This window comes from Haplochromis burtoni, unplaced genomic scaffold, assembly GCF_018398535.1.
Source record: "Haplochromis burtoni strain Fernald_Lab_line unplaced genomic scaffold, NCSU_Asbu1 Contig_12, whole genome shotgun sequence".
In the NCBI taxonomy this organism is placed as follows: domain Eukaryota; kingdom Metazoa; phylum Chordata; class Actinopteri; order Cichliformes; family Cichlidae; genus Haplochromis; species Haplochromis burtoni.
The window spans coordinates 3,504,600-3,520,855 of NW_024582373.1; the positions used below are offsets into that span (position 1 = coordinate 3,504,600).

At 41.5% G+C, this 16,256-nt stretch overlaps 1 protein-coding gene across 5 annotated transcripts in view; it reads right to left on the reverse strand.

The window, feature by feature from the left end:
- LOC102311109 (collagen alpha-1(XIX) chain) overlaps positions 1-16,256 on the reverse strand; it is a 103,024-nt gene that overhangs the window by 60,574 nt on the left and 26,194 nt on the right. For 4 of the 5 annotated variants that reach the window (XR_006053246.1, XM_005915483.3, XM_005915485.3 and 1 more), the window contains 5 exons: positions 7,414-7,467; positions 5,608-5,643; positions 1,861-1,890; positions 1,728-1,754; positions 1,193-1,246 (listed from right to left, as the gene is read on the reverse strand). Coding sequence is in view for 4 of the 5 variants with exons in the window: in XM_005915483.3 (XP_005915545.1) it covers positions 1,193-1,246; positions 1,728-1,754; positions 1,861-1,890; positions 5,608-5,643; positions 7,414-7,467 (201 nt within the window). In the remaining variant the exon portion in view is untranslated. The remainder of the gene's footprint in view (positions 1-1,192; positions 1,247-1,727; positions 1,755-1,860; positions 1,891-5,607; positions 5,644-7,413; positions 7,468-16,256) is intronic. The other variant, XM_005915484.3, reaches the window with a different exon arrangement.

The window sequence follows — 16,256 nt, forward strand, 5'->3', positions numbered from 1 at the left end:
GGAAGCAAAAGCATAAAAAACAGCAACAACAAAAAAAACAAACATCTGCACTCACTGAGATCGCTTTCGTTGACCGTGAATTCTCTCCCTCACAATAGAGTCGGATACTTTATGCATTATGGGAAATGAGCCATTGAGAAATAACATGGTCGATGATAGGTCATAAATTTATAATGGTATTGGAAGAAGTTTTGAGTCGGAATGCATTAACACACAGAAGGGTGGAATTTTTGAGATGCTCGTCTCCAGATGTCACGAGTATTGTGCATCATCTTGGGTTCGCCTTAATCTGAAAAGAACATTTCCCTGACCTACTTATGAGTGCTCTACAGCTGAACCTCCTATATATTTTATGTTTTGCTGCAGTGAGCCAAATGTTTTCCTGCTGTTTTATGACCATTCTCTGTAAAACAAACACCAACACCGAGTGGCATGAAGCAGCTATTTTTTTATCACAGGCCAGTCAATAACGGCACACGCAGAAGGACATTCTCTCCACCTGTGCGCGAGAGCTGCCTTTCAGCTGTGACGGCAAGGAAAAATAACATTCTTGCTCTTGTTCAAGCTTCTAACCACAGTGTTTTATGTTTATCTATTATTAATATCAGAACTTCATGCATGAATTAACAATGCTCCAAAACAATTAAAGTATAATCAACTGGAAATCACCATATGCTCCCACGGAGACTGAAATTTTGTGTTAAAAAGGCTTTGAAAAAAAAAATGTATTTGAATAAAAATTGTATTAAGTGCACATTTTTGCCAGCAAAATCCTGACACTTATATTTCTAACCACAGAATAAGAGCTGACAAATAAATATATAACATTTCAGTTGATTCAGTAATGGATGCTGTGTCTGTCTCAAATCAAGCTGGCTTATTTAAGAAACCAAATACTGTCACCCAATGGGACTGAACCATGTGTTCTGTCAGTGATATTATGAGTGTGTATGTGTGTGTGTGTGACCCCTTGACCAGTGAGCCCATTCATTAATTGTCATACAGCTAGCACACACCAACCCGTCTCCTTTTGCAGGCCCATTGCAATCCCCTTGCCACAGATCATCTTTGCCTCCTCTAAAACAACAACAGCCGTTCAGCTGCTGCCTGGCCTCTCCCCAGGCCAGGTCCTCTCCGTCAGTACAACCACAAGCCAGGCCACACAACTGGCGATCTGTCTCTGTTTACTCACCCTTTTGCCCTCTTTCCCCGGTTCCCCTGGACGACCAGGCACTCCAGCCGATCCCTAGGGAAAAGACATCTATCATGGTGAAAAGGCTACTACAATTGGCAAAGCAGAATGGTACTAGAACTGGTCTGTTCTCAACAGACCAGTGGATTGCTAGTGGGTTTATAGTGGGCTAGTGGGTTTTTTTTACTGTGATAGGAAATACAGCATTAGCTTAGTTAGAACTGCATGAAGGATAGAAGACACTAGATAGTGCTGTAGCTTTCATTCTCACTTCTGAATGGCTTTTACATGAGTAGTGTCTCTTGAACGGGTAATTTGCAGCCTCACTTGATCAGATATTCATTCCATTACTCTACAAAGTATCTTGATAAGAAACTATTAGCAAGTTAATCAAGGTATCTGCTGAGCAATGTCTTGTGCAAGGGCATGCGTATGGTGCTTCGGTAATTGGCTGCTAAACCAAATAGCTGTACTTTACTGAAAACATGGTATGTGCACCTTCTGCAGCAGCAAATTCAAGAACAATATTTGTTACCTTCTCTCCTTTTTCACCTTGGAGACCCTGAAAACAGCAAATTGTGACATTTATACTTACAAAAAAAATGCAAGTAAAAACACAATAGTACAGGATGCCTCAGAGAAAATACAATTAAGTAAAGTCAGTGTACCTGATCTCCTTTCAGACATTCTTTCTCAGCCTGTGATTAAAAGAAATTGTATTTAAAAAAAAGCACTTCAGTCAGTTTGAAAATGCAACATGATTCACACATTAGGGGATAAAAATACATGCCACACAATTGTTCATGACATAATTATCCTTGACCAGAATGACCTGAAGAGAAATGAGGGCATGACTGCTACAACTCTCCTGACACCCTGCTGTTCACTGTCAAGAAAGGCCAAATGGAGTCGTCTCAGAACCAAAACAACGCCACGCACCACATCTCCGCTTTCAAATACAACCCAAATAATTGGTGTCGTCTTTCAATTGGCATCCACAAGTCAAAGACTGCTGATTTTCTTCACAGAGACAGCTGCACAGATGGACATTCATGACGCACGTCTTTCAAGTCAGTCAGACGCCTCATCCAAAGTAACAAAAGGAAAAAAAAAGCTAACGAGGAGGCTGACAACTCTCAGACTTTTGCAGCTGTGTCCATAAAAAGAAAGCCAGCTCTGACCTGTGACACTCTCAACAAAACATGACTCAGTCCCCTGCAGTTGTTTTGCTAATAAATCAATTATTCATGTACAATGGTACAGTGGTCTTTGCTTGGGATTGTTAGCACAGAATCTTGACAATGGCTAACAAGCAGTACAATGCAAATCCACTGGCAGCACGTCTGCACTAAAAAATTCCTCCCAACGTTTTCTGCTCACGCTCGCGGACCAATTTACTGGCATGATGTTAGAAAGTTTGCTAAAATCCTGTTTGCCTGTCGGAGAAAGACTGTTGCATTGCTTGTCCTTACAAATGGGAAATTAGCATTAGAGAATAGCTAATGAATGGTGGCAGTGTTCTGTGGGCATTGTAAGCACTTTGGTGACATAAAAGGGGCAGGCCAGAAGCAGTGGGACAGTTTTTGTAACAGACCAGTGCTGATTAAAACTGGCAGGCTGATCCCCTCATGATATGCACATAATTAGCTAACCACCCGCAGTATACTTTTACTCTGTATCAGCAATCAACTCCCTTGCAATAACGAATTGAGCCTACACACTGTGCCCACACAGTCACAATGCAGTTAGATCTGTAAGTTTTTGGACAAAGACGCATTATTTTTTTCTTGTTGTAGACATGCCTCTACACACCTCTGCAGTGCATTTGAAATCAAATAAGCAGTATGTGATTGAGGGACAGACTTTCAGCCTTAATTCAAGGGTTTTTGGGTTTTTTTTTTTAACTGTTTAGGAATTAAAGCTATTTTTGCTCCCATGACAAAGCAGAACTTTCACCATTAGCAGGAAAAAACCCCCAAAATAAACCTATAAGCAATCCAGCAAAAACTTTAAGGGCGGCCAAATCAACAGTCTGGTGCATTGTTAAGAAGACTGAATGCACTGACCAGCTCACCAACAAGAAAAGACCTGAAAGACTACAGAAGACAACTAAAGCGCACAATTGCAGAATGTTTACTTGGTTAAGGAAAAAAACTTCACAGCATCTAGCGAAGTTAAAAACAACCTCAAGGCGGTAGGACAGGGGGTCAGAGAGGGCCGGAGCAATTTGGAATGGCAATCCAATACCTTCGGTTAATGAGCAATTAAATTTGATCGGCAGGTTAATGCATATTACCCTTAAAATCAGTTAATTTTTTTGTGTGCAGCAGCCTTGCCTTGCTTTCGGCAAAGGTGTGGAGATACTCAGTAATATGCTCAGTAATAAGAAAATAATGACATCCCACGGCCTGCTTACACCTTCAATACATTCTTTATATTCTCCTTTTCATCCCAGAGATGATTCATGGTGCAGATGTAAATCAAGTTTCAATTGCAGTACTCATCATCTATCTAGTGTTACACAAGAGGAGTCAGCATAAACTCATTAACATTTTTCTGTAAGTGGTAGGCAAGAGCTCAACAAATATCACAAAGCAAACACACTGCATCTGCACAGTTTGTCACAAAACGTGTCTGCTAGGAAAAATGTACAGCTCCTGTATGTCTTAGGGAGAGAAAGTTCATGCGTGGCACTCGGAGACTGAAAGATGAGACGAAGATGAGAGATTATTCTCAAAGGTAAGCACTGCTCAGCAAGTTGAATTTTATGAACTGGAAATTTAAATCTTGCATGTAACGTCTGCATTCACTTCAGTTCTTAAATCAGATATTCAATCCCAATGTGACATGCTGCAGAATTATGTTTTTGTGAAATTGCTTGCAAAACAAATTGAAGCAGGTCTTTGCCAAATTTGTGTTACTCAAGCTGATTAGTTTAACTCACTGAATACTGAGTGAATCTGTATTGAGGGAATATCAGAGTACCAGCACAAGTGAGCTTGGACAAGAAAAATTATTATGGGATTGATTTCTAAGTGATTCTTTTCCCTGTCTTGCACCACCACATCCAATCTGCCAAATCCCACTAACCCTCTCAAGTCTACAACAGGGGACAAAACCACTTGTTGCTATCAAGAATGGGAACATCAGATTAGACTTTGCTAGAAAAAATCTACAAAAGTGTGCACAGTTCTAACAAAAATAAACAAATATTTGGATTTATGGATCCAGAATAATGGAAAGAAAAAAGCTATGAAGAAGGAGAGAAACACTCTGTCAAGATTGATGGAGACACTGTTATGGCATGGGCATGTGCTGTATGACTGCCAGTGGAACCGGATCACTAGTGTTTAAAGATGATGTGACTGCTGATAGATGTAGCGGGATAAACTGTGAAGTGTACGGGGATATACTCTCTGCTCAGATTCAGCCAAACATTGAAAAAACAATCCTGATCAAGCAGAACGTCACAGTGCAAATGTGTAATGATCCACACTGCAAAAGCAACCCAAGAGTTTCTCAAGGCAAAGACACTGGATATTCTTCACTGGCCAAGTCTGAGCCCCATATAGATCATGCTTTTCGGATACTGAAGACAAAACTGAAGGCAGTAAAGGCCTACTGGAGCTTCTCAGTGGAAGAAATATGGCATTTGGTGATGTTCAAGGTTTCTAATCACATCGTAACTATCTGATTTAAAATCTACTGTGGTGGTGTATAGAGGCAAAACTACAAAAACTGTGTTATTGTCCAACAAATTATGGGGCTACTTGTTCGTACTGTAGGTGACTAGACAAGTAAATACACTTAATGTATATGTGGTCTGCTACGGCTTCTGTTTGGTTGTGAAGTGGAACTGGTGTCTGATTTTATGTTTTCTTTCTGATAGATATTGCCAAACAAGAGAAATATACAAGACGTAAATCCCGGTGTCATTTCTCACGGGTGTCTGTAAATGCACAAAGTCTGCAGGGACAGATACCATTCCAGTAAGTGGTTGTCTCACCCGTGTAGGATACAGCCAGTGACTACCTGTCAAACTCCACACCCAGCCCGAGGCTTGGAGCTCCATTCTTCTCTGCCTGGCTGCTCATGCCTATCCTTTTTGGCTCCAGTGAAACCGCCCACTGAGCCCTATCTATCTGCTCCTCGTTTGACCCATTCCCAGGCGACGGTAATGTGACACAGAGAGCGTTCACCGGAGTGCCCCACTTTCCATCTCTGTGGGCCAGATGTTTTAACACTATGTGTAGAGCCTGCCAAAAGGCTGTGGTATTTACAAAGCTCAGTTTTGCCATTTCATGCATCTCATTTCATACCCTCATAAGTACATTTTAACATCACCACTTTATTTGAACACACACACACATACACAGATGGCATAATGAGATGTAAATGAAGAAGTGTGAACTTACAGGCAGCCCTGGAGTTCCAGGCAGACCCGTATCACCCTGTAAGAGAAGACAATAATTAAAAATAAATAAATAAATAAATAAAATGCGCAGCATTAACTCTTTATCATACTCAGCTAAATTTATAAAATCTTTTATTGACTGATAATCATTAAACCTAAAGGCCATCTATCATGTTTGTGAGAAAAAACCCTGAAGGTCAGCTCATGTAAGATGACATTTCATAGCAGGTATATTCAAATATAAGCACTATGTACGGTAGAAGGCTATTACCTGGTATTTACACTATGTCCTTACATGAAGCATGTCTGATGACTTTCACATTGGCAGGTGGGCCATTAAGTGTGACAGGCTTTAAAACAAATGCAGGCACACTACATCATGAGAGAGCTTTGCAGCATTAACAAGGGGGAGGCATGATAACACTGTTCGCTGACTGTTACATACAGGCGGTCAGAAAAAGTCATATAAGGAAGGAGAAAACGCCTGTTGATGCCAACATAATGTAATGTAAGCAATGAGCTCACATCCTTTTTGCTGACTGTCTTGTTTTCTTGTTTTTTTTGTCTTTTAAGATAAAACTTGTAGATCACTGTTCACTATTACTGCCATCCTACCCCCTCTTCACAGCAGTCCCAACATTTATAAAGCACTGAGCTGAGAAATAGATGACTTTACTGCTGCCAATATTCTTTTATCTGATGTGCATGAAAGGGAAAAAAAAAGAAGAAGGTGTTTGTAGTTCATATCCATTTTGTTGTCTAAATGAATGTCACAGCTAAAATATGCCTGCTATGGGATATTCAGGGGACTCATTACTTTATGCTTCCAAATCTGCCTCTCTCTGTCAGCTTCCATACAAACAAACGCTCTCTCCACCCCCTCTCTCACCCTCCCATCCGGAAAACAGGATAAAATACGCTGTGATTCTCTGTTGTCTTCACAGAAACACACAGACCTCATTACAACTTCAAGGCTGGCAGACAGTGCATTGCACCTACAATTATGCGGTGAGTTCTACCAAAAGGCAACAACAACAACAGCAAAGAGAGAGAAAAAAAGGGGAAAAAAGCCCTAATAAGGGAAGAAAAATAAAAGAGCAAGAGATATGGCAACTAATTATAGGAAAAACATTCCAACTCATATATGGGAAATAATCCCACTGTGGCATGAAAATAAAAGTTTAAAAAGACCAATATTTTCCACATCACTACAAGAGTTAATCTAATTCATGTCACTGATGAGAACAAGGTTTTGCATCAAACTCTTGTCTTAAACCCCAGACTTATGGAACCAGCTACAGCCACCTGTGCATACCTATGCAACTATTGTATTCCTAGAATTAAAAACCTAATGTCAAATACTATTCCTATGAGTAGTCCAGCAAACTGCAGGCAATGGTATGCATTTCCCATTTCATCTCTAAGCTTCAGTATCAGAAAAGACCTGTTTAGAAAGGGAAAGATAAAGGGATTTGCTGGGCATGCCCATTACAAAAATATATCACTTTGAATATATAAATACTCCACAAATAGAGAGAGTGGACCATTTTCCCTCTGCCAGGATAAAAGCTACTCTATACGGCCATCAATAAGGTCTTGCTAAGTTATGAAAGCCATAACAATATCCTTTAGTTTGCCATGTTTGGAGTAGCAATTCACAGCAGCACTTCAAACAGATGGACAGCCACATTATCGAGACTGCAGCTCATGAAAGTAAAGCAGATTCCCTGATGACAGAAAAGCAAACTACGAAAAAGATTATTGTTCTAATGTTTTCCAGCCCAGCATGTACAGCAGACTCACTCACTTTGGTTCCTTTGGGACCAACTGGACCAACTGGCCCTGAGTCACCTTTCAAACCCTGGGGACAAAAAATATACAACACATCTTTTCTTCATTTTTCCTTTTAATGAGAATTATGGAATTTAAAAAAAAAATGTAATGAAAAATACCCTGGATGTGTTACTGTATGTCAGTATGTTGACACTCAGAAATCAAATCTACCATGCAGATGTGAGATTCTCATGCCTGTCACAACCGGTCAATGAGAAAAGAGCAGGTGATGTCAGTCACAGGACACTCAATGTAGCTGAATTATGGTGAGACGCTCATGATTAGCTGGTTACACTGTCTCTACCCCCCCAGCCCCTTCCCTCTGTGTTCCCTTGTTGCACTTACGTTTAGCAAGGACAGTGACTGTCATTGCTTTTAAACCTCAAAGCAAAGAACCTGGGGGTGGGATTGAACCAATGCAAGCTCGGGGCAAAGTCAAACCTTTCGGTGGTGAACTGTGAAAGTACGAGGACGGCTCAGATGAAGAGTGATAGCTGATGAATGAGGCTTGACACATATTGACAGGCTAAATTTGCAGCGAGCCTTGTTAGGTGTGACACATTTGGGCCAGTAGCACCAACTCTTTGAAATAGGTTAGGGGGGAGCAGGGAAGATGGGGAGCGTGAGCGGGCTGTAAAATGACTCAGAAATACAATAATTTGTCATGGTTAAATTTAGAGTCAGATAGGCTATTAATAGTGAATTATATATCTGGAGAGGATGATTACCTACCCTTATCACATTAAGTCTTGCTACCAGAGACAAATTCATTGCCTGTTCCCTGCAAGCCTTGTCTTCAGCCACACCATTCAGAAAGTAGACGCCTTGCTAACAGTGGTGGAAAGTTATTTTCTGTAAGATAACGACAGCTACAGTGAAGCCTCGCTTTAAGTTGCACCAACAGTGAAATGACAACGACGTGATTTTATCAGACTGCATCAATTTATGTGGTCCCTCAGCCCACATGCACTGTCAATAATAGAACAGCTGTCTCATAGTTGCACATGTGTGAGCTCGGTTCTTTCTTTAAATCAACAGCCTAACCGCTTTGCTGGGGCAATCTGACACAAGGGAATCCAGAAGCAAATTCCCCTCTTCAATATTACCAGAGCTGTGGCAGAAAATTAAAGAGCATCGGAGCGCAAGGCTCATTTGATAACGAGGATGAAAACAACTGCAGATTCTGTCAATATGAGAGGACTTATTACAATGAAACGCCTTTTGTAATATAAACATGTTTTCTTGTTATTGTGATCTGTAACAGCTATTTTAGAAAAGGAACCATTAGGCAGGCATTGCTGCTTTTCACAGCTCTGTGTTTTTGGGTTACTGGGAAATTTTACGCACATATCTAACATCACATCACGACACAATATTTGCAATTTGACAACTTCTTGTTGAGGTCATTTTTGTTTTTGAGGTTTAAATCTGGGTTTGTTATCAAAAGAAGACGATTTAGAAATCATTACAGGTTTCTCACTGACAAATGTTGTTAGTAGATGTTAGAGCTGCGGTTTGCATGGCTCTGAAACAGTAAGCTAACAAAAGATATTTTAGTATAGCTGTGCTTCATTCTAATTATCAGCCATTTGTTATCACTCCTCCATACAGCTTAAATCTATATGAGCGCAGGACATTATAGCTACGGGCAATTTTCTATTCAGTTGTCTGAAGTTGAAGATTGACTGAGACTGTTTTGTCAATCCCACGCTGCTCATTCCTGTAAGCCACTATTAAAAGATCATTAGCAAGCTCTCTAACAAAATGTTATCGCCCTCCTCTTCATTCCCATAGAGGATTGCTCCTAACCTTCAGACTCAGATTCAACCCTCACTCACAAAGTTATAGAAACATATTACTTACTCCTGCCATTTCCAATACATTTGTACATTTAAATTGAATAAGACCCATATATTGGCATCTTTTATGACAGTGTCACAGACTATTTGTTCGACTTTTTCATTTTGAATTGAAATGAAGGATCCAAAGCTTTCCACTACACTGACACAAGATAGCAATGGATTGCATGTTACGTCATATAATGATGTAGCATGTCAGTCAGAAGTCTAAATAATCATCAGTTTCACAGGCTTCATAATGATCTTACCCATGGCATGCCACGCCACACAAAATAAAATTGCAGGGTTTTAAGTTTTGTACTTTAGGTTTTCTTTGAGATTGGTATGTCTATATTCTCAGCTAGTTCTGGGTTCACTAATTGTAGAATTTTGAACATTTTCCTAGTTTACAATCTATTTTTCTGGTGTTAGTATAGCATTTTGTTCTGTTATGATGTTGTTCGTTTTGCATTCCTGATAGTGACTTGTTTCTTGTGTCATTTGTTTAGATTTACTCTGTCCCCGGTGTCTTTGTTTTGACTGCTGTCACCTTTTTCTTGTTTCCCAGATGTTTCCAGTCCTCTCAGTAATCCTTGTATAAATAGCAGTATCTTTCACTTCTTCCTTGTCACGCCGTACTGTGTAGTTGCCTGTCTGTCTCCCCGCTGAGCTTCCTAGATTTTCGGCTCTTGGGATTTTCAACTCAGTTTTGCCTCCATTTTAGATTTATGTTTCTAACTTCACCAGCTGCAATAAAGAATTGCCTTCCACTTGAGGTCCGCTTCTGCCTATGAGTCCTGCATTTGGGTCGTCTGACTTCAATTTCTCAAATATATAACATCATTAAACCAGGGAGTGATGCTGATGCATTTCTTTAATTCAGTATTAATAAAACAGCAGGATTTCTTTGTAATCTTATATTCGTGTCAGGCTGTTCACATGAATAGACGATTCATTCATTCTGAACTTTTCAGGATTTGAGAATTTCTTTACAATAAAAGGGGACAATTTGAAGGCTTTTAATAGGAACTGTGGCCTTCTGCTGCACTTTTTTCCCCAATTGTAGACACAAAACAATGTGTTTACTAAAGAGCTGACAGGGAACTGCCATAATTCAAACCGAATAATACAAGTGTGATAAGCTTCTGTAAAGTGGTGAGCTATTTTTCAGGGGCACCACATGTTCTTGTCAAAAATTCAGGTCAAACAAAAATTGAGTCAGCCCACAAGTCACTCTCCCACCTTATTTTAAATTATAGTCATTCACACAGTCAAACTAAGCTCTGCAACTGCCATAGCCAATCTGCAAGCTACAAAAATGTTTCCTTCTGGTAAATATTTTAATTAAAAAACTTAACAAAGTAGCTTTACAGAAAAAAGTTAGAATGTCTTAATTCTTCCAAATAATAAAAATACACACTGTAGTAAAAGACACATTGGCTTAAAATATAAATTTGCTTGATCGAAAACTTGGCACATCTGTGCAATTGTTCTGACCTATAAAGGTTTATAAGATATGCACTGCAGGCCTACACATCATCTGGAGAACAACCAGAGCAATTAAAAAGTAAGCCTTCATATTTTTTTTGGATGACGTTTTTGGCAGCCTTGCAAATTTTTCGTTAAGCATTTTTCACAGATGTACAAAAATGAAAAGATGGGGAAAAATTTACCAGTTAATAAGCTTTTTTCTTGTTTTTACATTTCCCTGCAGCCAATCAAAGTACAATTCAGAACTGTACTTTGAGCCTGTTGACTAAAGCTTTGGTATTAAATAGCCATAATGTGACCTTGTGGATTTCAAACTATAGCACCAGCACCTGGTGCTTTAATAATAATAATAAATTTTATTTATGAGCGCCTTTCAAGTCACCCAAGGACACTTTACAATAGGATAAAACACTTAGTAAAACAATGGCAGAATAAGAACAATAAAATACAAGCACAAGATAAAATGAACAAACAGTGGATTCACAGTGAATATGCAGATTTGAACAGATGAGTTTTGAGTTGGGATTTAAACTGGGGGAGAGAACCAATGTTTCTTATTTCTGGGGGCAGAGAGTTCCACAGCCTGGGAGCAGAGCAGCTGAAAGCTCTGCTTCCCATGGTGGTGAGGCGGAAGGAAGGTACAGCAAGCTGGATAGAAGAAGAAGATCGAAGTGAACGGGCAGAACAGGTAGTGGTTAACAGGTCAGAAAGGTAAGGAGGAGCGAGGTTATGAATGGCCTTGAAGGTGAGCAGAAGAAGTTTGAATATTATCCGGAATTTCACAGGGAGCCAGTGAAGTTCCTGAAGAACAGGGGTGATGTGCTGGTAGGAGGGGGTTCTGGTGATAATGCGAGCAGCAGAGTTCTATTTTTTTTTTTTTTTTTTTTTTTTTTTTAAATGACATCAGAAACAGCAGTATGCGACATTACGTGATGGCAGAGCTTCAGTTCATCCTTTGTCATTTTTTTTTTTTTTTTTTTTTTTTTTTTTTTTTTTTTTTTTTCCCTTTTTTCTTTTTAAGAAATAGGACAGGGGGAATGAATGAGAGAAAGAGGGGGAGAGAAAGAAAGAAAACCAAAGGGGAGAAGAGACGGTGAGAAGGGGGGAGAAAAAAAACAAAAAAACAACAACAACTCCTGGGTCACCTGTATGGAGAAAAAAACAAAAAAAAACAAACAAACAACAAAAAAAACAAACAGAGGAGACAGCAAACAACAAAGAGCAACATAATAATAGAGAAAACAAAGCACCATCACAATAAACTAGCTAGTCATAGATATCAATAGTTACTAAATAATAAACGATATTGTGCAGCACGCAAGATAGACAGCGCACAGTGTGCTTTGAGGCAGCAGCCAAGAAAGCTTTAGTCCGCGTCTGTGAATACCCATGTGTACACCTGTGTGCATACCTGTGTGGATCAGCATGCTTGCATTCCAAAGGTTTCTCCATGTAATGATCTGCTAGGGAGTGTGGGGGGGCCACAGCCCCGTCCTCCAGGGTGTGAAGCGGGTATGGAGGAGATCAAAACTCCAGACATCCAGAGGTCCCCAGAACACAAGAGACCACGGAAGACCAACAGAGGGGCAGCCGCGCCACTGTTCCAGTAAGAGCTGAGGAGAGTCCCAGATGAGGGCTCGCCCAGCAGCCGCGGAGCAGAAGCCAGGGGGAGTTGCAGTGACGCGCCCGTGAGCTCCGCCGGCCCCCAGCTGTGCCTGAGTGACCGAGCCCCAGGCCGAGAGGCCGGGGGCACCCCACCTCCAAAGGGGGCCCGAGCGAGCCCCAGGCCCCAGGCCCCGACAAGCGGCCGCCAAGGAGTGAGCCGGTGTGTACCCGGACGCCCACCCCCAGACACAAAGAACCACCAGCACACCGACACCTGAGGGAGTCCGCCACCGGCAGGGGAAGTGGTGGTGGGTGGAGATAGGCCTCCAAACCTTGGAGGGCCTGAGGTGTCCCCAGAGAGGTGGCGTCTGATACCCAACCTGACATATAGACACAGACATACAGGCACACACAGACACAAACATCCATTCCCACCCTCATGCTCTCATTGCACTCACTCCACACTCAACCAACTGGAGAAGACATAAAGAGACGCTGTACACACATCACACTCCCCAAGCGTACTCTACAACCGGGTCTAGGTACCCTTGCCCCTGGAGGGGGGAATGCACCCAGACCCAGGTGGTGTTACCCTTTTCCCTGGGTGGGGGGAGGCAGACCCCCCGACTCCGCAGCAGCAGGGAGGCCCCACACCCAGACCGCAGCGGACGGCCAACTCCTCCTACTAGCCCTCCCGCTCCAGCAGGCCGCAGAGAATGGGGGTGGGAGAAGACTCCAAACCTCCCTCCACCCGCTCATTGTAGTGTTGATGCATTGTGTTCTAAGGTGCAATTAAAACCCAGGAGGGCATGGAGCTACCTGCCAAGGAGCAGCAGGTAAGCGCATAGTCCCTCCTGCTAGCCCTCAATGACTAAGTGTATTTAAAATTGAGAGGTGGGCAAGGACGTCAGGGGTGAGGTATACACCCTGATGGTAATTTGGACTCCGTGATTGTGCCCACCCCCAAGATCCTATATGTATGTGTAATGAGAGTGTGAATAATGTGAATGTCTAAGTTGTGGGATAAAATTGAGGCAGAGGCAGCCAGAAGGGGACAGAGGGGGGGGTAGCCTCCTCTGCACCCTGGTGACATACCCCTACTCCAAGGCCCTGCATGTGTGGGTGGTTGTGAAGGAGCGGGAAGAGGGAGGCAGCTGGAGATGGGGAGGGAAGGAAGGGAGGGGCAGGTAACCCCTCCCTGGGGCCAGCTCCCCCGCTGACCCCAGTAGGCACTCCCACCCTTCGCGACCCGCCAGGGAAAGGGGGCCCAGGCCCATCAGACCGGGGCCCAGTGCAGTAGCGCCCCCCGGCTCCACAGAGCCCTGGACAGTCCACCCAACCCCACCACAGCAGAGTTCTGAACCAGTTGAAGCTTATGGAGGGATTTTTGGGGGAGACCATGCAGAAGAGAATTGCAGTAGTCAATACGGGAGGTAACAAGGCTGTGGACAAGAATGGACGTAGACTGGGTGGAAAGAGAAGGAAGCAATCTGTTAATGTTACGTAGATGGAAGTAGGCAGAACGGGTGAGATTATTGATGTGAGATTTATAGGAAAGTGAACTGTCTAGGATGACACCAAGGCTCTTAACCTGAGGAGAAGGGAAAACTGTGGAGTTATCGATGGTGAGTGAGAAATGGATCGCCTTCAAAAGTTTGGATTTGGTGCTAATAAGGAGGATCTCAGTTAAATGTACAAGAAAATTGCTGAGCAAAACAGGAAAACGAAATACAAAGAAATGCAAAAAAAAAAGAAATGCAAAAAAAAAAAATCTACATATATAATATCATATTTTTATGTTGTAGTAAAGCTACTTTTTGATTTTTTACAAACAGTATTAATATTTTTGTAACACACTGGTTTGATAACCATTAAGAGTTAATAGAAAAAAGGTTTCACTTAATTCCACTATCTCCTTTAGGATATCAGAAGTTCAGATCAACTATTTTAAATAATCTCTTTCATAAAAATAGATGGAACCACTTTTTCCATTCAGCCAAAATCTTTTTTTTTTTTTTTTTGGGTGTTGATGTTGTTACTGTTGCAAACACTGTACATTTGAAACCTACCAGTTTTACACAGTTGTCAGGGTGTAAAGCTATCCCAGAATGCCCTCTGAGTAAGTTAAATGTCAGACACAATACATACGTTTGTTAATAGAAAAATGGTCAAATCAGATTCAGCACAAAAGTGGTTAAAAGGAAAAACAAATACACTATACTACCATTTGAATCCATACACCTATATTTTTTCATTATAAGTCAATGTGCAGTTTGAGCCATTCATGTACACAGTAATTACATGAAATATCTCCAACAATATGTAAAGTGATTCCTAAGTGATTCCTAAGCCCGTTCTTAATTTATTTCAAGGAATGGATAAGATACTAAGTCAAAAGCAAACAATTATTCAAAATGCAAATCAATGAATGTAGGCGTTAAAGAAGCGGTGCTTTAGCGATTGTTCTGAAATAATGCTGTTTAAAATAATCTCGGCTGACCGTTGCTAAATTGCTAAAATGCTACCTGAAGGGAGAGCATCTAATGACCCCTTAAGAGAAAAAAAAGTGCATTTTTATTTCTTTTTTATTATCCTTCCTGCTACACTACAGCATGGTTAAGAGGCTTTCTCTCTATCTAATGGACTCAGTCGTGAGCCCATAGGCTTAATTTAGGTGCACGATGACAAAGAGCGAGATGCAGACAGGGGCCGGATATATTGTTAGCTTCTGTTGCAAGCTTGGGGCTTTGTTGCATTTACAGGGGAGGATAAAGGAGGCAGAAGGGGCTGGGAATAAGTTGGTGCTGACTGTGTGGCAGTTGTTCCTGCAGCACGAGGTCAGAACACTGTGGGGAGCTGTGTACACTTGCCTGCTAATTACACACACCACTGTGTCTCTTCGCTCAGGTAGCGGAGACAAGACAATCTGGCAACTCCCCAGCACAAGACAACTAAAGCAAGCAAATAAACAGAGCCAGAGAAGTAGGGATGAACAAATGCGGTCTAATTGTGTTTACTTTTACCTTTTACCAACTAGAGCAGCTGCAGGTCGGTGCCCTTGTCTAAGAAGCAGGAGAATGATTGCAAGTTCTAACTACTGTAAACAACTTAATCATCACAAACAAGGTTTGGCCTTATTGAGTGAAGGCTAAATTAAAAACTATAGTAAGTATTCTGAATGCTATGGTGGGGAAATGCTGTTACACCGAATGACAGGCCTTTAAAGCTCCATGGAACAGGATCTGTAAGTAACATAGATATCTTGAGTGCTGGCGTACAAATGCCATGGAGGTTACAGAAGGAAATGCCTTTTGTGACTTTCCCTTTGCTCAGCAATGCACTACCCCGTACATTCTGATATAAGACTAATCACACTGGGATCGGGCTGTAGCACTGACAGCTTCTGCACTTTCTGAATAAATACAATTTACCCAGGAAACCCAAACAATGGCTCGTAGTGCGAGGATATTAGACTACACTGTCACAGATCATCTAGAACAAGGGATATCATGTTTCATCGGTGTGACTAGTCCCTTGTTTTTTCCTATGACACTTCACTCTTCAGCTGAACATCCTGTCTCCACGAATGTAACTTGAATTACCCACAAAGTAACACGTCCCATCCCATAGGAGGTGTATCTGCAAAATGATACCGGAGCACATGCTCATACACAGAATTCCGGCTTCTCGGGTGTCTACTCTAGCTTTAAATAACACACCAGCTTTAAAAATGGGATATGAGCTAATTGCAGTAAAAGGACAGATCAGGTGATGAAGTCACAGGAGTGGTCAGAGTAAATAGGTTAACTGAAATCATCAAATACATTTGTGCACCATAGACAGCTTTTAATTTATTTACATTAAACAGACAACATCTTCTGCG